Source organism: Rhinolophus sinicus, linkage group LG14, assembly GCF_036562045.2.
Source record: "Rhinolophus sinicus isolate RSC01 linkage group LG14, ASM3656204v1, whole genome shotgun sequence".
Lineage (NCBI taxonomy): Eukaryota > Metazoa > Chordata > Mammalia > Chiroptera > Rhinolophidae > Rhinolophus > Rhinolophus sinicus.
The window spans coordinates 51,649,327-51,671,577 of NC_133763.1; the positions used below are offsets into that span (position 1 = coordinate 51,649,327).

The following is a 22,251-nucleotide window of genomic DNA, read 5'->3' on the forward strand; positions in this document are numbered from 1 at the left end:
TGTCTTGCTTGTTAACAGTTCACACACAACTACAGTTAGATTTACTGAACTTTTATTTCTCTTTTTTGTGATGACTATGTTTAATATTCTTAGAAAGCTTCATGTTTGTACATCCTGTTAGTCCCTTGTTCTAGTTCATATTTGTATGAACATTTGTTGTGTCCTGTGTGAGTGAGGGATGGCATACATGTGAGGGGTGGCATACCTGTGAGGGATGGCATACATGTGAGGGGTGGCATACATGTGAGGGGTGGCATACTAGCTCAGCCTCGCCTGGTACTTAGGATCTGCACTTCAGTCTTGATATGTTCTTGACCTCAGGGCCTCACGCCAGATTCTGTCTTTGTTTTCTGCAGTGTGCTCCATACGAGTCATTGGCGAGAGTGATATCATGCAGGAGTTCCTGTCGGAGTCAGACGAGGTGAGTGAGTACCTGCTGTGATGGTTCACCTGCTGGCTCCTTGTGCGGGGAATAAATTAGGGATACCGATTATGAAGCGGCTTGCCATAAATTCTCCAAATGACTTTTTTCAGCTTCCTTTGTTTATGTGTCCTGCTTATTCTTCAAGATCTAGTGCTCAGTCCACCTTGTTTTGAAGCCTTCCCTGTTACGTCATTGGTTTTTCATTCCACCAAGAACTTTTGCAGTCAGCGCCACTTAAGTTTCGCCATGTTGCTGTCTCATTCTCCAATTTTTTTGTACATTTAATCAAATTACCACTTTATATTTTTCATTTACTACAGTGTGGCCTAAATCTTTTTTTTCGACTTCATGAGGTATAATTGACAAACAGGAATTATGTATCTTTGAGGTGTACAACTTGATAATTTTGATGTATGTATACATCGTGAAATGGTCACCACAGTCAAACTAATGAACATATCCATCATCTGATGAACCCTTCTTTTCTTCCTTCCCTCACTCCCTCCCTCTTCCTCTCCGTCCTTTCCCTCTTTTCGTGGTGAGAACACTGAAAATCCAGCCTCTTAGCAAATGTCCAGGTCACCGTGCTATGAGATCTCCAGAACAAGAGCTAAATCTTCATCTTTTTATTCCCAGTGCCTCAGCGCAGTGTCAAGCACATTGTAGGTGTTTAATAAATATTAATTGAATACAAGAAAGAATATGTAATGCCACTATATTAAATAGTGTGTTACCCACTGATTATTTTATATGTCTATGTCTGATTTTCCCAACTAAGTTCTAAGTTTCTTGCAGAAAAGGGCTTATAACAAAGTAATGCTTAAGATGGTTGTAGGCGATGAATAGTACTTTTTAAAAAAGTGGTAAATGAAGATGGACTTGTTCCTCAATAGTTGTTCTTCTCTAATAAAAATGACAAGGTCAAAAATTACAAGGTTAGAGGAATGTGTTCATCATCAAAAGCAATAAGAGAAGGACTTCCTTTGAATTAAGGAGGATGAGAATGATTTACTCTTTGTTAGAAGAAAACTGGGCACCAGGCTCAGATTCCTGAGTTTCACCCATTTTTCCTTTCAACGGTGTCATGATTATTTCAGGGTCAGAAAGGAGCGTAGGACACTACCTGAGCCAGTTGGGCATACCCAACCACAAAAAACCAGAGAGTATTTGTTGCAACGGCTTTCAGTTGTCTTCTTTTATCATGTGTGAGTTCAGAGTGTTTCAAAGCAAGCCAAAAATCTCATCTGTGTTTGACCTAGACTGTTTCACACAAGTTTTGTTTTAAAGTGTGAACCTGTTGGCTTCAAGATCGTATTTCTTTCCTCCATGATCATCTTAAAGGTTAACTTCTGCTGTACCCACAGTCAGCTTTGACTTGTAAATGTATTATCGACTTCTAAGGTGTCATTTCCCCCCTTTTCATTGGCGCTCACTTTCGCTCTATCACACGTTTAGGTGGTTGTTTAACTAGCATGCTACAAGAAGAACGAAGATATGCTGGGTCTTAAATTCTTTCTCTGTGTCTTCTTCCCCAGAACTACAATGGTGTCTCTGACGTAGAACTGAGAGTAGCATTACCAGATGGAACAACAGTTACAGTCAGGGTTAAAAAGAACAGTACTACAGACCAAGTATATCAGGTAAAGTAAACTGGGCCAAGTAGACTTGACATTGTGTGGTATAAAGTGAAGGAAGATAGACGAAATGAGTTAATGCATATAAAGTGCTTGGAGCATCTGGCACATAATAAATTTATTAAATGCTAGCTACTATGGTTGATGCTGTTATTGTTCCTGTGAAAGTACTTTGTCCTCCTTGAAAGAAAGTACAATAAATATCCCAGGTTGTGGTGGTTCTGATTAGCTCCCCCCACTTTAATTGTAAAAAACTTCAGAATGTATCTGAAAACAGAATAGTTCTGTGACCCTCTTGTGTGTTCATCCCTCACACTTAATAGTTACCAAGATTTGCCACATTTGCATTATATGTCCTTTTTCCCCTTTCATTTAAATATTTTAAAACAAATTTCATGTTATTAGACCTGTATTTCAGTATACATCTCTAAACAATATGGACATTCTTCTTATATAACCGCTATTAAACCTAAAAAGCCGTTATATAGACCTATATAAGCCATTATCAAGCCTAAAAAATTTAACAGTATTTCCTTGTTATTAACTAATAAATTGATTGTCAAAATTTCCCAGTTATCTAAAAATTATTTTTTATAGTTAGTTGGTTGGTTAAAGTCAGGGTCTAAATAAATAAGGTCCTTATGTCAGATTTGGTTTTTATGTTTGTTTTATTTATTTATTTATTTTAATTTATTGGGGTGACAATTGTTAGTAAAATTACATAGATTTCAGGATGTTTGTTTTAAAATAGAGAAGTCTCTCTTCTCTTCCCCAACTTTTTTTCATGTTATTGTTTTATTGCAGAAATTGGGTCTGTGTCCCGTTGAAATGCCCCATATTCTGAATTTATGTGTTTGTTTCTTTTATCTATTTGTCATTTAATATGTCTTTCTGTCTCCTTATATTTTCTACAAATGGACGTCTGCTCTACAGACTTGATTAGATTCAAGTTCAGCTTTTTTGATAAAAATATTTCGCAATTGATGTTATAGACTTCATATCGCTTCTCAACAGGAGGGATACAGTATCTGGTTATCCACTTTTAATGATTAATGAGTAGGTTTAGGTGGTAATAACCTGATCTCTCTGTTGTGAACTTCTCCACTGACCTTTTATCAAATGAGTCTATCGCCAGTGATCTCACTAAGGGTTGCAAAGTGCTGATTTTCTAATTCTCTCATTTCCTCACATTTACTAACTAGAATTCTTCTGTAAGGAACTCTGTGTATTTCCTGTGCTAGATCTCTAATCAGCCATTTCCCCAAGGAGTCCTGTTTCCTGTCGGTGAGAAATGGTATTCAAAGATTATGTCTGGGTGATGGGTGTTGCTTTTAGGCCTTTTTATTGGTCTTTCATCCTGATTTGATCAATATTTTGAGGGAGACTAGCAGGTTTCTGGATATGGGTATACTTATTACTTCTTTGTGGCACACAAAAAATGTATCCCCATACGTTTCCTCACACACTGTAGACCATGATAAATGTTATGTGCAGGATCTCAACTATCTCTGAAATTATCAGGTGTGGTATGTATGATTGTAAGGAAAATGTTAATTTTATAGCTTGCTGATATTTTGGTTTGTTTTCTTTCTTTTTTTTTCTTTTTCTTTTCCAGTATTTCTCTAGTAAGGCCTACTTTTTTTTGTACCTTTCCCCTTCACCCTGTAATGGAGACCTTTAGCTACAAGCCATTCTCCAAACCTTGAGAGCATTTCAGTTTCTATCCAGTGCAGCGAAGAATAGTAACTTAGTCATCGTAACAGTAATTCCAGTTCCCACCTCCTATCAGGGGTGAACCTAGGTCTGATATGTGAGCAGAGAGGGGAAGAAGGTATAATCATATTTGGTTTACTAAGACACTAATATTCAACGATTTCATCTTCTTCACTTAACACCTTATATATATATAGGGATTGAAGAGGAATGCTGGTTCTACTAGTTTGTGTTTTGTTGTTTGTGTATAATTTCAATTTTTCAGTTATTTGCACGTGGAATCTTTCAATTTCTTTTTATTTGTCATATTAGGACCTTAGTTCCTAGAGAGAAGGACTGATACATGTTTAAAATGCCTCTGCTGTCCCAACATTTTGCTATTTCCTTGTGGGTATTGATGGTTATTCTTAGGAAATGGAGGTCCCTAGCCTGAGACATGGATCATCTGAAAAATAAGCAAGAAGATATTGTAAAACATGAACAAAATTGATAAACAGTATTTGAAGCTCAAGAACCTGAGGCATAGATCCTGTATGTTAACAGCCTATATTAAATGTAGGCGGAATGTACAAGACTGGATATTTAAGAATTGCCTTTCTTCCTAAGATCTGTCCTTACCAAGCACATGTCTTGTAAGTGCTGTTTATAAAGACCCTTGGGAAGTCATATTTCAGAGAGGAAAGCTGATATTTAAGGAGAGACTATTATCTGCTTGAATTGGAGGGGAGAAACTCAGAAATCATAGCTGTTTAAATCACATACAAGTATTTTTCCCTTCAATTTCATACATATGTATGTGTGTGTACGTGTACACATACATGCAAAGTAAAATAGCCATGGACCATGGATTTAGTTCATGTGAAACCAAGATGGCAGAACCCTCCCGCCTCGCCCTCCACGTGCGTGCAACTGTCTTCTCCAACATTGTTGCCAGATTTAGTTTCCCTGAAACCAACTAATCTATCCTGCTTACACTTTAGGCTATTGCAGCAAAAGTCGGCATGGACAGTACGACGGTGAATTACTTTGCCTTATTTGAAGTGATTAATCATTCCTTTGGTAAGTGCCAGTGGGTAATATTAAGTTTTATTGGGAGGTATTTTATTCTAATACTGTCAGACTGAAGCTCCCAGAAACTGTCAGACTGAAACGGCTTGCCTAGAGAAGAAGAGCTGACAGACAAGGGGAGAGCCCGCTCATCGGGATGGTCTCTAACAAGCAGGTCGGAGGAATCCCCTGAAGCCCGGCTATCTGCTGCCTGCTGGTCCTTTTTCCTCCTTGGAAATTACTGGCACCCAGCACTGAAGCAGGTGTTCTCATTGAGGGTCTTTTAAATTAGCAGTTCAAAATCCATATATTCCAATGAAACACCCTTAAAAAGAGGGGTGTTCTAATTAGCCACAACTTGTTTTAGTGTACTTTGTGCTTTTTGTAGACTTTTTAAGAGTAGCTTTTTTAAAACATCATTTTATATCTTTCAATTACAGTTGACGTACAATATTATGTTAATTCTAGGTGTACAACATTGTGATGAGACATTTATATAACTTGCAAAGTGATGTCCCCGATAAATCTAGTACTCACCTGACACCATCCATAATTATTACAATGTCATTGACTGTATTCCCTATGCTGTACTTTACATCCCTGTGACTATTTCTTAACTACCAATTTGTACTTAATTCCTTCCCCATTCTCACCCAGCCCTGCAACACCCCTCCATCTGGCAACCATCAGTTTGTTTTCTGTATCTATGAGTTTATTTCTGTTTTGCTGTTCATTTATTTTATTTTTTAGATTCCACATATAAGTGAAATCATATGGTATTTATCTTTCTCTGTCTGATTTATTTCACTTAGCATGATACCCTCAAGGTTCATCCATGTTGTCACAAATGGAAAGATTTCATTCTTTTTTATGGCCGAATAATATTCCATTGTATATATGTACCATATTTACTTTATCCAATCATCTATTGATGGGTACTTGGGTCTTGTTTTCTTATCCATTCAGCCACCCTATGTCTTTTGACTGGAGCATTTAATCCGTTTACATTTAAAGAAATTGTTAATAGATACGTAGTTACTGCCATTTTATTATTCATATTTTGTATCTTCTTCTTCTTCTTAAAGAAGTCCCTTTAACATTTCTTGTTAGGCTGGTTTGGTAGTAATGAACTTCTTTAGCTTTTCCTTGTCTGGGAAGCTCTTTATCTGTCCCTTTGATTCTAGATGATAGCTTTGCTGGATAGGGTAATCTTGGTTGTAGGTCCTAACTTTCTATCACTTTGAATATTTCCTGCCATTCCTTTCTGGCCTGCAAAGTTTCTGTTGAGAAATCAGCTGACAGTCTTATGGGAGCTCCCCTGTAAGTAACTAACTGCTTTGCTTTTGCTGCTTTTATGATTCTCTCTTTGTCTTTAACCTTTGGCATTTTAATTATGATGTGTCCTGGTGTGGGGCCTCTTTGGGTTTATTTCATTTGGGATTCTGTGTTTCCTGGGTTTGTATGTCTATTTCCTTCACTAGGTTAGGGAAGTTTTCCTTCACTATTTCTTCAAATAGGTTTTCAATCTCTTGCTCTCTCTCTTTTCTTCTGGTACCCCTATAATGCGAATGCTGGTACACTTTATGTTGTCCCAGAGGCCCCTTAAACTCTCTTCGTTTTTTTGGATTCTTTTTTCTTTTTGCTGTTCCAATTGGGCATTTTCTGCTACCTTATTTTCCAAATCACTGATTCGATCCTCTGCTTCATCTAATCTACTGTTGATTCCCTCTAGCGTATTCTTCATTTCAGTTACAGTGTTCTCCATTTCTGACAGGTTGCTTCTTTTTTATGTTTTTTTAATCTCCTTTTTTTTCAAAGATTTTATTGGGGAAGGGGAACAGGACTTTATTGGGGAACAGTGTGTACTTCCAGGACTTTTTTTTTTTCCCCCAAGTCAAATTGTTGTCCTTTCAATCTTAGTTGTGGAGGGTGCCATTCAGCTTCAAGTTGTCCTTTCAGTTTGAGTTGTAGAGGGCGCAGCTCAGCTCCAGGTTCAGTTGCCGTTGCTAGTTGCAGGGGCACAGCCCACCATCCCTTGCGGGAGTGGAACTGGCAACCTTGTGGTTGAGAGGACGTGCTCCAACCAACTGAGCCATCCGGGAGCTCAGCGGCAGCTCAGCTCAAGGTGCTGTGTTCAATCTTAGTTGCAGGTGGCGCTGCCCACCATCCCTTGCGGGAGTGGAACTGGCAACCTTGTGGTTGAGAGGACGTGCTCCAACCAACTGAGCCATCCGGGAGCTCAGCGGCAGCTCAGCTCAAGGTGCTGTGTTCAATCTTAGTTGCAGGTGGCGCTGCCCACCATCCCTTGCGGGACTCGAGGAATCAAACTGGCAACCTTGTGGTTGAGAGCCTGCACCTCCAACCAACTGAGCCATCCGGGAGGCAGTTCAGCTCAAGGTGCCATGCTCAATCTTAGTTGCAGAGGGCGGAGCCCACCATCCCTTGCGGGACTCGAGGAATTGAACCAGCAACCTTGTTCAAAGAGCCCACTGGCCCATGTGGGAATCGAACCGGCAGCCTTTAGCCTTAGGAGCACGGAGCTCCAACCACCTGAGCCACCAGGCCGGCCCCTTTATCTCCATTTTTATGTTTCCCATTTGTTGAAGTTCTTACCAAGATCATTGGGCATCCTTATAACTAATGTTTTGAACTCTGCATCTGGTAGATTGCTCATCTCCATTTTGTTTAGTTCTTTTTCTGGAGCTTTGTTCTGTTCTTTTATTTGGGACATGTTTCTTTGTCGTCTCATTTTAGCTGACTCCCTGTGTTTGTTTCTGTGTATTAGGTAGAGCTGCTAAGTCTCCTGGTCTTGGTAGAGTGACGTTATGTATTAAGTGTCCTGTGGGGCCCAGTGATGCAGTCTCCCTATTCACCTGAGTTGGGTGTTCCAGGAGTGTCCCTTGTGTGGGTTGTGTGTGCCCTCCTGTTGTAGTTGAGCCTTGGTTGCTGTTGGCACATCAGTGGGAGGGATTCACCCTCTGGCTGATTGGTTGTGAGGACTGGCTGTGACTACTGTGGAGGAGCTGCTGTGCAGGGGCTGACCCTGTGGCGCAGGATTCACTTTAGTGGGGCTCTAGTGCCTGCTGAGTCTACCCTTTGGGTGTATCATTTGTGGAGGTGGTTGGATGGTACTCTGGTGTGGTCTGAGGCTGGCCACCAGGTGTGTTAGTTCTGGATCCTCTTGGGGTAAGGGAGCTTTGGTGCAGGCCAAGGTCAGTGCTGCCTGTGCCCTGCCTGGGGCCACTTGATATGAACTACAAAGTGATCTGCAGATGGTTGCTAACTGTGCTATGCTTGGAGGTCCCTGGAAGAGGCTAAGCTGTGAACTGAGGCTGGCTGCCGCTAGTGCCAGGCTTGGGGCTGCTAAGCAAGAGATATGGGGCATGCTGATGCCAGATGCTGCTTGTCTGGGGTTTGTGAACCTTTAAGAGATTTTAGGAAAGTCTGTAACATGAGCCAAGACAGGCTGTTTGTATGGAAAAGCCACTGGAAGTGGCTTAGGTGGGCTCTCAAGCTGGGTGGGGTGGGGTTTCAGGGAATCACCAGGGTGGGGTGAACAATGTCAGCCACGTTGATGGAGACTCAGATATGGCGCCTGCCTGCATGTGCACACTGGGAGTGGGGAGAGCTCAACAAAAGAACAGTGCTTCTGCCAGCACTTCTGTCTGGCAGAAAGCTGCCCCCCAAAGCCCTCATCCTGATGCCAGACAATTCAGTTCCTCCCCATATGTCCCTGGCGCCTTGCGAGCTCCTACTCCTGCACTGGAGCTCAGAGTGAGTGAGTCTGTCAGCGAGTAAGTCTGTGTGCAGGCCCTGTAAGAGGAGAGTCTGGGAGTATAGCTGCCATCCATCTCACTCAGCCACCATCCCTCTAGTTTTCACAGCCAGAAGTTGTGGAGATTTCTCTTCCCGGCACTGGAACCCTGGGCTAGGGAGCAGCTTCATGGGGAGTTGGGATCCCCTGCTCCTCAGAGGCGACCTCCACAGCTGAGATATCCCTCCCGATTTTTAACAGTTACACATGGATGTGGTACCCCTATGATGCAAATGCTGGTACACTTCATGTTGTACCTTCAGTGTCTCTGACTCTCCTACCACTCTCCATGTGGCTTCTTCTGTATGTTCTTAGTTGTTCAGCTAGACTTCAGGGGGTTTTCAGTGATGATTGTTCTGAGTTTAGTTGTAATTTGGAAGTGGTCGTGGGAGGAGGCAAGCACAGCGTTTACCTACTCCTCCATCTTGAGAGGAAGCCAAGAATAGCTTTTTGTTTTAGGAGGTAGAAAGAGATAAATTGCTTAAAGGCCATTGCTTTAATGCCCGTCTTTAAGGTTCTTTGTAAATAAATATCCTCTTTCTAGGAAATTCTATTGCATGATGACAGGAAGCTTCTCTTACATATTATTTTATAACAGCTAGGGGTGGTGGTCTCATTGGTTCATTAAGACCACAAAGGGGAGGAAGTCTAAGTGCTTGCTCTGAAGGACATAGATTTCCTATGGCTTATGGGTCCTTTCCACGTCATATGTAATACACAGGGCTAAGGCCAGAAATTACAGATAATATTGACTGCTCAGGCCTTCCTCATGCCAGAAAGGGGGAGATTTGGTAGGTTGGGATTGCCTTGCCGTCCCAGGTCAAGTAGGACAACTTGGATTCCCCCTGAAGCAGCTATCTCTATTCTTCCCAACTCCCTACAGTCTAAACTGGGCAGATATAAATGTTACAAAGGATTGCTAGGGAACCAGGACACTTGGATTCTAATCTTACCCTTTTTCCTAAGCTTTAGTTAATAAATAAAATGTGAAATATTAAATCTGTCTTTTGCGGTGCTGTAAAACCAAGTAAACATCAAGGAAAGAAAACTGAGTCTTTCAAAAAAAAAAAAAACAATGTGCAAATCAAAGTGGTATTGTTTTATTCTGCTTGTGTATTGTTAGAAGAGGAAGTCACATTACTCAGAAGACACTTTGAACTTTGATAAATGTCTCGATTGGGGGTGGGGTGGAAGAGCCTTCAGCTATTAACAATAGAAGCAGTTCATCGAAAATTGCCACATGAGGGACTCTGAATGCCCCGTAGCTGGGCAAGAGGTGAGGCTTGCTTTAAAGAACCTTAGTGGACATCGCTGTTACTTACCAGAAAATGGACCAGCTATTTTGAGCTTGTAGTAGGTGCTGTCATTCAGGTGATAGAGTTCAGTCAGTTCGAGGCCCGACTGGCCAGAGTCCTAGTTAGAAGGGAGAGATTTGGCCAAATGGTGATTTTGTGATCCCACGGCAGAGTTCCTGGATGGACCTACGCAGATGTGCTGGTTAGTGATAACCTACCTTTTGTGATCTGCTGGTTTACACATTACTTGCAGTTTACACTAGGAAAATTCCTTACATAGCTTTTCACTCTAGCTTTCTCTTTTGTCTTCTCTTTAGTACGTAAGCTGGCACCTAATGAATTTCCTCATAAACTGTACGTCCAGAATTACACATCAGCTGTGCCAGGCACCTGCCTGACCATTCGAAAGTGGCTTTTTACGACAGAAGAAGAAATCCTCTTAAATGACAATGACCTCGCTGTTACCTACTTCTTTCATCAGGTGGGTAAATCGATCTTCCTGGAAAGGCCTGATTTCTTTGTTTGTATGGAGTGGGTTATTCGCCAATTCACTATGAATCCTTCGGTAACCTGCTTTGCCTCTTGGATCATAGTTAAATTTGTAAAATGTTCTGTCTCATTTCACAAAAGATAAATAAGTTTAAGAAGTGACGATGTCCTAGAGCTTAAATATATTTGTTAATATATTTTTAAACAACAGAAAATGAGCATTATGGCTGTGAACCTTTTCAGAAAATTTTCATCAAAATCTTACATACATAAAATTGAAATAGTTCTATACAGGTTATTATGAAAAATATTAGTCGCCCCCACTTATTTTCATCTCCCTCCTTAGGCAACCACTTCCACCTCTTTTAGCTTTGTTTTTTGTTTTGTTTTGTTTTATATTTATTTCCATGTCTCTATTAGAAATTGGTTATATTGCTCCTACTTGATTTTTCAGATTCGGGCAATATCTGTTCACTTCCCACCATAGAAGATGAGACTTTGGCTCTGTTTCATCCTCCATTCCCAGTAATACCTATACCTTTTCATCTCTCTCATCTTCTTAATACAGGCAAATTATAATATTTGTTAAATCCATATTCAGTGTTTATATTATGACTCTATAAATCATAGATTTATAGCAGAGCCATATAGTGAATACTATCTTTAGTCTTGTACTTCCTTTTAAATATTTTTTTAAAGATTTTATTGGGGAAGGGGAACAGGACTTTATTGGGGGGAACAGTGTATTTCCAGGACTTTTTTTTGGGAAACAGTAGTGTATTTTCCCCAGGACTCATCAGCTCCATCCAAGTCAAGTTGTTCTCCTTTCAGTCTTAGTTGTGGAGGGCACTGCTCAGCTCCAGGTCCATTCGCTGTTGTTAGTTGCAGGGGGTGCAGCCCACCATCCCTTGCAGGAGTCGAACCAGCAACCTTGTAGTTGAGAGCCCGCGCTCAACTGAGCCATCTGGCCACCAGGGAGCTCAGCGGCAGCTCATTGACTTCATTCTAGTTGCGGAGGGCGCAGCTTGCTGGCCCATGTGGGAATCGAACCGGCAGCCCTGTTGCCCAGAGCTCGCGCTCTAACCAACTAAGCCACCCGTCCGCCCCCCTTTTAACATTTTTAACTCATTTGATAATACTATACAGTATCCTATTACTATTATAATTAGGTTTTTGTTAAATTTACAGTTTAACTGAAGAAGAATCACCATTTTTATTAAATGTAATATTCCCAACAAAGTGCATAATGTTTCTATTTATTCAACTCCTCCTTTGTTTCCCCAGATAAAGTTCTGTAGTTTTATGTTTCACGTATGCCCCTTAAATTAATTCCTAAGTGTTTTATACTTTTATTACAATTATGAATGGAACATTTTTCCTTGTATTGGTGAAATGGAAGAATCATTAGCTAGGAGTCAGAATGTCTGGTTCAAGTCCACGCCCTGCATTGGGTAAATCCTTAGCACTGCTTTGCTGAGCTCTGTACTGATTGTGTAAATGGAATCACACAGTATTTTTCCTTTTGTGACTGGCTTATTTCACTTAGCATACTGTCCTCAAGGCTCAACCACGTGGTAGCATATGACAGGATTTCTTTCCTTTTTAGGGTAAAATAATAGTATCTCATTGTATGTGTATATCACATTTTGTTTATCTAGTCATCTGTGGATGGACATTTGGGTTTCTTCTACCTCTTGGCTGTCATGAATAATGCTGTTATGAACATGGGAGTGTAACTATCTCTTCAAAATCCTACTTTTAATATACCCAGAATTGGGATTGCTGGATCATATGGTAATTCTATTTATAAATTTTTGAGGACCCGCCATACAATTTTCCATAACAGCTGCATCATTTTACATTCCCAAAATGGCAGAAGAGCTCAAATGATTTCTTGATTGACTATAACAATTGGGCCATTTGGAAAATAATATTACATTTTTTCCCTTAATTTTAGTTATGTTTGTATCATATATTGATGGTGGGACTAGCTAATATATTTCAATTCCAAGATGCCGTCCATTGTAAGATGCACTATTTTTCGTACTGCTAAGAAAGAGAAAAGAGCTACTAATTAAACTGACACATAATTGATTGTAAGATGCATCCCAGTTTTAGAGATGTGAAAAAATGTGCACCTTAGAATTGATGAAATATTAGATACTGATGATAATGAGCTTTTTCCCTAAAATTAATAAGGTTGAAATTCATAGTAGGATATATTTCAAGTCTGGCTAAACCTGGCAGACTGAACACTTATGTAATCTGCTCCTTCCTGAAGGCTCACTAAAATAATAGTAATGGAAATTTAAAAGGCATAAACCTGCAAGAACAAAGAACAGGAGAGGAGATAACAGCCGATGAGAACTGTCAACAGTTTTTACCAGATAAATACTTGAATGAAGCGAGAGGAGTTTGGTGTTTGGTTATTGTGGAAGAATTGGTGAGAGTCACATGGAGGGCTGGCCCGGTGGCTCAGGTGGATGGAGTTCCGCCCTCCTAAGGCCGAGGTCGCTGGTTCGATTCCCACGTGGGCCAGTGAGCTGCGCCCTCTACAGCTAGGATTGTGAACAACGGCTCTCCCTGGAGCTGGGCTGCGTGAGCAGCTGGAGGTTGGCATGAGCTGCCATGGGCTGCTTTGTGCTGCCGTGGGCTACTGTGTGCCGCCATGAGTGGCCGGTGGCCATCGTGAGTGGCTGGCAGCTGGCGAGAGCTGCTGTGAGCAGCCAACCCATGACTGGCGACCAACTGCCTCAGCTGGGGGTGGGGGGCAAGGCCCATAACACCTGCATGGGCCAGGGAGCTGTGTCCTACACAACTAGACTGAGAAACAACGGCTTGAACCAGAGTGGGGGGGAGGCAGAGGAAGGGGGGAAAAAGAGTCATATGGAAAGTTACAAACAAAAACGAGAGGCAGTTACCATCAGGAAAAAGCTTATACAAGAAAGGAAGTCATAGTATATAGTACATGAGTTAGTTGTGAACAGTATTTATTTACATGCTTGTCATAATGTATTGATTATAATAATACTGAATATTGATTTAATTTTTATTGAGAGGCTGGAGGAAGAAGAGGTAGGAGTGCTTGGCTGGTATAGGAAAGCTAAGACAGTATTTTTAACACAGGAAGTCAACATTGTCTAAAATCGCTAAGTTTGGAATTACTAGTGTAAACATGACATAGCGAATTATGGAAGGAATATATTCTAAGAAACTGCTGACAGTGATTAAAATTAGTTGCTTCTGTGGAATGAGGCTGTGGGAGCAGAAGACTGCTGTTTTTATTAGGAGCCTTTTAGTAATACTTGTAATTTTTTAAAACTATGTACATGTTTTACTTTAACAAGAACAATTTCAATTAAGAAAAAGAGGACTCTACTTGATGATATCTATGTTTTCCACTCAGGGCTAGTCAAGCAGTATAATCTTGATTAGAAATGAGAGGAGGAGAGAAGGTTTTTACTGCCCCAGTAGCTCACTTAGAGTGGCTGCAGTAGATGTTCATTCTGACCCACCTCTGCCCTGGGGAAATGTTCATCAAATATTTAAGTGCTATTCAGAGTCGAAGCCAATCTAGGTATTGGGGATGCGAACGAAATAAATAACAGCATTTTTATTTGGTCATCAGAAAAGTCTTTTCCCTTAGCTAAGTAATACTTTGTTACGTAGGAAACTGAATAGATAGAACAGTATTTGTTTGTTTGCTTTCCTTCTTCTCTCCTGGCTTTCCAATAATTGGTTTAAATTTGGTCTGGGGCAGCCAAGTCTTTCGGTGATAAATAATGAAGTCTTCAGGTTCCCAGGTCATTGTGTGGCCATTCTTACTGCGCATGTCCTCTGCATACGAGCCTCTGTGCCAAGAGAGCCCTGGTTTGTACGGTTATGACTGAGGTGGAGTAGGTGGTCCCAGGCAGGACTTAACAGCTAAACAATGCCAATAGCAATGATACAGTAACAACTATTTATCTATACTTTACAAAACTCTTAACACCTGTTGTCTCATTTTGTTGTCTGCCTGTAAGATGAGTATCAGTCTTGTTTTACAGACTGAGAGGGCTTAAGTGACTCACTAACGTGCACACTCGTAGGGCCAGCGCTAGAAGGTGAACTGGTCTTTTGACTTCAATCCTAAACTCATTCTGTTATGCAACTATTTTCCCTTAAAAGACTGTGGGGAACGATTGCTGCTACCTTAAGGAAGTCGGCAGTTCACGTCATCCCCGGCCTGGTGCCTGTGTAGAGTTGTCCTGGCAGGAACTCCCTGAGGTTAGGTTCTGAGTGCCAGGGCCCTGGAGAAATGATTTGTTCCTTTTTTCCTCCCAATGATCAGTGTCCCCTTCCTTTAGATTTTAATTTTTTTCTTGGGGTGCAGTGAGGTTGGGAAGAGGGTGCATATTTCATATAGCTGAACCAGGACTCATTTAGAATTAGCGGATTATGTCTGGATCAGGTCCCATTGGGGATTTTTGCCGTTCATGGTCTGAGATTTATCACTTCCTCTCCTCCCATTGCTACCACCCTAGCTTAAGGCCTTGTTTCATTCCGTGCTTCAAATACCACAACATCGTCGGTCTCCCTTTGTTCCCTCCTTCGCTTAATTCATACGGCACTCATACAAATCGATCTTCTTTTTTTTAAAACAAAATAATAAAATTGTATTGCTTATTTTAGCCCCCTACTGTCCGGAAGGCTAAATTCCTGTGCCCGCTTTTTAGGATCCTCCCTAATCTGTTAACCTACCCCTCTAGCATTATCTTCCATTGTCCCCCACCATGCACCCTTTTACTTAAACCGGGCACCTCTGTCTCCTAATTGTATTTAAGCTCAAACCCATTCCTGTTTCCTGACATCCAGCCAAGGCTTCCTTGAGAACTGCAACCAGCAGCGAGCTCTCCTGTTCCACTGCGTGTGTCACTGTCTATACCACACAGTTTGGCTGCTCCGCTGTTACCTTCACTACAGTATTAGATGCTGTCTTTTAGTGTCTTCTAATTGTTTCCCACGTATACATTAACAAGAATTTAAATCTCTTAACCTGAGAAACCAGATTCCTCACGTGCCTAGAACATCCTGGAGCCCATACCAGACACTTCATAAATGCTACCTATTCCCATAAATGTGTCCTTGTGGCCGAGTTCACTGGGGACGATGATGGTCCACGTGGAAGAGTTCTTCAGACGGTGAAATCGTGCCTCTGTTTTTATCACGAAGGTACTTGACGTTGATTTTTACATTCCTTTCTTCCCTGCCCTTGTTTTGGTGTCAGGCTGTCGATGATGTGAAGAAAGGTTACATCAAAGCAGAGGAAAAGTCCTACCAATTACAGAAGCTGTATGAACAAAGGAAAATGGTCATGGTAAGTTTACGTCCCCATCATCTCTCTATGAAATGCTGCTTCTTATCTCTTAAACCTGTTGTTCCAGTCAGTTTTGAAAGATGTTGCCGCCTGGTCAGTGGCTTAACTAATTTTAGAAAAGGAGCGGGGATACAGACCTTGGTGTAAAAAGTCCACTGTTTTCCTCCACGTAGCGCACACAGAGATTATTTTGCTCTCTATAGGTATATAACTTTATTATTAATAACCAAATGGAATTTTTTTTGATAGAAAAAGTTCTAAAACCAAAGATGTGCAAAACGTTTAACATGATTAAAATTCCGTAAGAATTGATATTTAGGTTTTTAACATTAGAAATTATTTTAGTTGTGATCTGGCAGTAGCAAAATCATTTGTTTTTGCAGTTTCGACCTCTGCAGTTGCTTAAACATTTATTAACACTTTTGATTAGTATGATATCCTGGAGCTGTACTGTTCAGTTCGATAGCTACTAGCCTCATGTGGCTGTTTAAATTTAATTTTAAATTTATTTAAATTAAATAAAATTTAAAATTCATTCCCTCAGATGCTCTAGCCACATAGCAGATGCTTACTAGCCACATGTGAGTACTAGCTATGGTATTGGACAGCTAGGATAGGACGTTTTCATCATCACAGGAAGTTCTGTTAGAGAGGGCTGCCTAGAATATTCCTTAAATGTCTCAAAATTAGTTTTCAATTTGTATCTGCCATAAATACAAGATGGAAATTGTCAGAAATAAAATGTGTAAAGAACACTTACAGAACTTCCACTCATAGCATTTTAAAATTTCTTTCTTGGCAAATTCACACGTAGTTGAAATTTTTCCAATTATAATTTTTCATGATTTCACACTAGGCAGTAATTGCATTGGTAATAATTTTATAGATCACTTGAATTTCTTTGTACCTTCTGTGCACTTCTTATGAGGGAATGTTCATCCATCTAAATTAATTGGGTTGAAATAAGAATACGCAAGTCAACCATTGAACTCAGCCATGGTCTTACGTCTAGCTGGGACAGTTATATTATCACTTATATGATGAAAAGGAAGAAATCGCTTTGCCTTAGAAAATTGCCAAAGATCAGAGAACCATCTACGAATGTTGTGCATAGCAACAGGCTGACATAAGCAACACACAGTATTTTAAACAGAAAAAGTGTATTAACTTGGCAGAATTTCGGTTAAGGGCATTTTACTATATGGGAGACAGGATTTTAAAACTCAGCTTCCACCTGTCCTTTGAGACACTGGCGTTGTCTTCCATATGTTACTGCACGATTCTGACCAGCACATTCGCAGCTTCTTGGTGAAAAGAGCCCAATACTGTGGGGCCATCGGCATCTGCAGCGGTTCTCTACCTGGGCCGGAGCCACCAGAAGCAAAGTGATTTCCCAGTGGCCTCTGGTAACACCACGACAGACGGAACATGTGTTGGGTGTTTGCACTTGCAGTACCCAGACACGCTCTCTTCCGTGTACGCATGCAACCAAAACTACTTGCCGAGCACCAAGTGTGTGCTAGGCACACACAGTGCAAGGTGCTGGAGACACAAATAGGTTTGTGTTCTTCTGTGGCAAAATACAGAAAGTCGGAACTTAACAAGCAGCGTGATCTCTTGTGAAATCATTTTCAGACTCAAATTTGTATCCTGTAGTCACCCAGGTGAGAATGTTGAGTGCAGTTGGTACATTGATACGTTTCCCCATGGGTCATTCAAATTGAGTGTAAAATGGGCTTAAACTTTTATGGAATTCTATTGTCTTGAAAACCTAATGCCAACATACAAGTGTGTACTAACCTTATGATACTACAGATTTTAAAGAAAATCCTACCAAAGTTTGAAATTTATTCAAGTGTAATTTCATATATTCAAGTATTAGTGTTCAAAGACACCAGCTTACTCAGTGGTCAGCACATTGAAACTTCCATCTCCGTGGACCCTTCAGAGCCATACGTCTTGACACCATTCTCTGTAGCAACTCGGTATGGTTAGTGGGCCTAACATTAGGTCCATCAGTACAGTTAGTTGCCAAATCACTGTGAGAACTTCAGCAATTCAACAAGCTTCTCAGTTCTACTTTCTTTTCTGTCAAGTAGGATGTTCAGATTGCCAACTATCAAGTAGAACCTTGACAGAATACTCCAGCGTTCCTGGTAGCTAAATAAGCTCTGTGTTCAGTCCCCGTGTCCTCCAGATACAGAGGACAGCACATATCTTTGACATCGGTATAAGACCCAGTGTGATCAAAAATGGTTTTGTTTTCTACTTATTTTACAGTTAGATTGAATCTCAGATTTGGATGGTTGAGAATCCAATCATCCTAGAGAGATTTGGTCTTTTCCTTTTTTTCCTTTTTTTTTTTTTTTCACTCTCACATAAACAGTAGACATTTGGAACTCATGTTTTCCTTATGTTGCAGTGGCCTGACTTTGCCATTGTTAAACTGACAAATAAGAAATTTCCATGTTAGTGTTTCTCAACATTATTTTTGGTGATTTCACACAAGGCAGTAAATGTGAAAGTTGGTGTTTCTCAGAGTGTGGTCCTAGCTCACCTGTGGGAATCACAGTGCAGGTGTCTGCACCCACCTCACATTTACTAAGCCGGAATCCCTGGGGGAGGATGTAGGCATTTTTGTAACGATTTTTCACAGAAGCACCCTGATGATTCTGAAATTCCAGGTGCTTCAGCGTCACTGCTGTGGGGTTTGGCAGAGTTCGTTCCTAAGGTTCCTCGCAAGCCCTTATTTCTGGTTTAGACCTGGTTTGACCCTCGGCAGGGTGTTTGAGAGAACAGCGAGTTCCCCAGAATGGACCTCACCCACTTGCCGAAGTGTTCTGGTGTTAAGTACTGAGTCTGCTAGTAACTGTCCTATTTCTGTAGTTACCTGTCGTGCTAAGTATTGAACAGTCACAGACTGTCCCATGCGGTACGTTTCCTCTTCTCAGCCTGATGGGGGCCGGCACCTATGTGGTGTGTGTATCAGGGAGATAATTAGGATACATATTGAAGTACTCAGTATTTAACATGGAAGGAAAATGGACAGGATAATTTTGTGTTTCAAATATATAGCTACACACCGTTACATAAATCTGTTTGAAAACAAAAATTCACTTTGGAAATTGTGGACGTAGGTAAGACTTTCTTCAATGTTTCTTCTCTTTACGCTTTGTGCAAATCCAGGAATGGAGATATGCCCACTTAAAGCTGAGAAATACTACCTGACCCGAGACTCTCTGAAAACCTTAGGTTTCCTCATTGCAACTTTACTGCTGTCGTTTCACCAGGGCCACAGGTGCCCTTCGTTTTCACTCAGGTTATTTTTAGAACCTATGCCATTAGGAAGTCCTCTGAAGGTCCTTTGCTTTCAGGGACTACATTCCTGAATCTGGAGGGATAAATCAGCTTTTTGATTCAAGGGGGAGGACACGTACTATGTGCCTGGGGTTGCTGGGGACACTGTATGTACAGTCTCATTTCCTCCTTATGACAGCCATGCAGGTGTCACCCCCACTTTGCAGAGCAGGGCAGAGTTGGAGAGATGAAGACTCTTACCTGAGATCAGAAGTTAGATGAGGATTCGAACCATTTCTGTCTGGCTCCAAAGCATATGTTTTTCTCTACATCAGAGCTGAGAGGGTGGCAGCAGTGTTCTCTGCTTCCAGATGGCACAGGGGAAGTCCCCAGAGAAGAGTGACTTACACAAGATCACAAACCGAGTTCAAGATCAGCGCAGCTCCACGTCTCTTCCAATGTCTTTTCCTAATCCCTCCCTTGTCTGCATGTTTCTCGCGTTTACAAAAATCTATATAGTCAGACTCGCAACTAGGAATGTGGCAGGACAGGCCCCGGTAGTGGTGCCTCTCAAAGAACAGCGCGCGGCAGGTGTGTTGTGCGGGAGCCGTTGTTGTTGAAGTACACGCGCAGGACTAGTGTCAAGGCAGCGAGCCACCCAGCGGCCTTGGCAGAGGTCTTGAGCCTCTGAGCAGAGCTGGCTGCTTATTGAGCACGTGGAAAGTCCCCGGTGACAGCCAGGGTGCCGCGGACCGAGTGCTGGAGGCCTGGCTGCGGGGCCCTCTTCTTTTCCTCCCAACATTTTATTGCAGAAATGTCCCAATACATGGAGAAGTTGAAAGGACAGCGCGTTTAGCCCCCGCGTGCCCATTACCCAGCTTCAGCACCTTTCCGCTTCCTGCCGTTCATCTGTCTCACGCACGTGCTTGTTTCCCCTGGAGTTTTAAAAAGTCATTTCCATATATGTCATTCCACAGGGCCTTCGGGAGAGAGAAAATAGTTGAGCCCTCTGGCCAAGGGTCACAGAGCCTTTAAAGTGATTTTGTAAGCTATCATTTGTGGCGTACCCACCGCACACTAAATGCTCTGCTGAGTCCTGGGATGCCTGCGAATGGCCGTGACGTAGGTCCTGTTAGTTCAGGTAACTTGCCCAACACTCAGGAAGTGACGGGCCAGGATCCAAGCCCAGGCTCTTGATCTCCCTCTGCCTCCTGTCCGGAGCTTTGCTTCTTGTCATAACCTCGAAGAGTTCTCTTTTATGAGTACACGTATGTCACTGTCATGTTTACCAAAGCGTAGTGGCTAGAGGTGTCAGTGTGCTGATGGTGCTAACAGCAGGGCCAGGCAGTGTCCCGTGTGTCACTGCTACAGGGAGGCTGTGACGGGGGTGGAGCGGGGTGACAGAGGGAAGGGGAAATGAGAAGAACAAGGATGCAGTGACACATGGTGGCACTTGTGAATGGCCCCGCCCCTGTGTTCTTGCTGCACTTGTGCAATGTCCCCCGTTGAAGTTGCTAGTATTTTACCTGAGGAGAAATAAATCCAACATGGGGAAAGGAGCGTGTGGTGGGGTTCTTTGTTTATTTTTCACGTGGGCCCTTAGTTAAGTCTTTCCAGACAGTAGCCGGTGGCAGTAGCAACGATCTTCGGTGCCGTGCATTGGGACCAGAGCCACAGGTTGCCTGGGGTCCGTGTCGCGCCTCTGTCCCTTCTTCTCTCTTGGTCGGGCAGCTGTCCAGTGTCTCCTAATGCCCCTGCCCATCTCATTACGTCACTGGGCTGTGGTGCCTTTGTCTCCCGCCAACGCTCCGCACAGCTGCTCAGTGTGCCCTGTTCTTCCTGTGTGACATGCAGCTGGGCCCACGGCTCTTTGCTTGTTCCCAGGCCGTCTCTGGGTAGGTCCATGAGTCTTTTTTCTTTTTTAATCATCTTTTCCCTATTTCTCTTCTGTTCTCCTTCCCACATGTCTTCTTTTACTCTCTCCTCTCAACTTAAAATAGAGTTGAGTGAGAGAGGCCAGCTGTAATTATAGAGAAGGGACACAGCTGAGTTAGACTCCATAGTTCGCAGACCTCTCTGGTGGTAGCGTTGTACCTGTGAGGGTCATATATGTCACTTGATTTGGGTCCAGATGCTTTTTCATGAGACCCAGGGGGTAGTGGGGCTGATTTGGGGACTAGTTGGTGACAGAAAAAAGATCCATGACCAACAAATTAAACCAGGCTTCTCATCCTGGTTGTGCCACTTATGTGGCCTTCGGCAGTTCTCATATTACTCTGTGTTTCTGTGAAATGACTAGCTTTTAAAGTCTCTTTCAGCTTAGACATGATAGGAGTGTGAGATTTGGGGTAGCTGAGCCCTCATCGCTGAGCTCATTGTAACTTGATTGGAGAAGAGATGGGGTGAAGTCTTTGCCCCCTTTCCTGAATTACAAGGATAGCTTCGATTCCCAGCCCTGAGGTACAGTGAAGATGGAGGGCCAAAGTGGCCTTGTGCGTTCCCGTCTAGCCCCAGGAGTCCTGCTTACAGTGTCTCTTCTAGCTTCCTTTGTGTGTCTTTCTTTAAGCAGAGAAAGGGGGTGAGGTTGAAGGTTGGAAGTGGGATAAAAGATCGTCTCAGAGTCCTGTCCCACCTTAGGGCTGGGCCTGAGACCAGAGGCAGGGTCCCCAGGCTGCTGGTGAGAGGGGTCTCTGAGTTCCGGTGCCATGTCAGTAGCTCCGCGGAGGCTGTTCCACAGTAACACCGGGTTCCCTTCCTGTTTGTTCTCCAGTACCTCAACATGCTAAGAACGTGTGAGGGCTACAATGAAATCCTCTTCCCCCACTGTGCCTGCGACTCCAGGAGGAAGGGGCACGTCATCACAGCCATCAGCATCACGCACTTTAAACTGCACGCCTGCACTGAAGACGGACAGCTGGAGGTGAGGACGGGCGGGCTGGGGCTGGGCCCCCCACGGGGTCCTGGGGTTCTCACTCATGTGCTGTGTTTTGGTTCCCACTGGGGTGCGGTGCTGGACTGAAGTGCGACTGTTCTGACTGGGGTGGACCTGGCACTGCATCCACACTCATCCTCACCGCCCTCACGCGGCCCCTTATGCTGTCAATGACGTGGACGTCGCCACTCGTTTCTCTCCTGCGCCTGGTTCAGAACCATCTCTCCTGAGCCCCCAGCACTCTCACTCG

General features: G+C 42.5%; 1 protein-coding gene across 7 annotated transcripts in view; it reads left to right on the forward strand.

The window, feature by feature from the left end:
* Window positions 1–22,251, forward strand: part of SNX27 (sorting nexin 27) — a 60,498-nt gene that overhangs the window by 36,618 nt on the left and 1,629 nt on the right. For all 7 annotated transcript variants that reach the window (XM_019739999.2, XM_074319076.1, XM_074319075.1 and 4 more), the window contains 6 exons: window positions 357–421; window positions 1,960–2,064; window positions 4,752–4,830; window positions 10,245–10,408; window positions 15,683–15,772; window positions 21,840–21,989. In XM_019739999.2, the coding sequence (XP_019595558.1) occupies window positions 357–421; window positions 1,960–2,064; window positions 4,752–4,830; window positions 10,245–10,408; window positions 15,683–15,772; window positions 21,840–21,989 (653 nt within the window). The remainder of the gene's footprint in view (window positions 1–356; window positions 422–1,959; window positions 2,065–4,751; window positions 4,831–10,244; window positions 10,409–15,682; window positions 15,773–21,839; window positions 21,990–22,251) is intronic.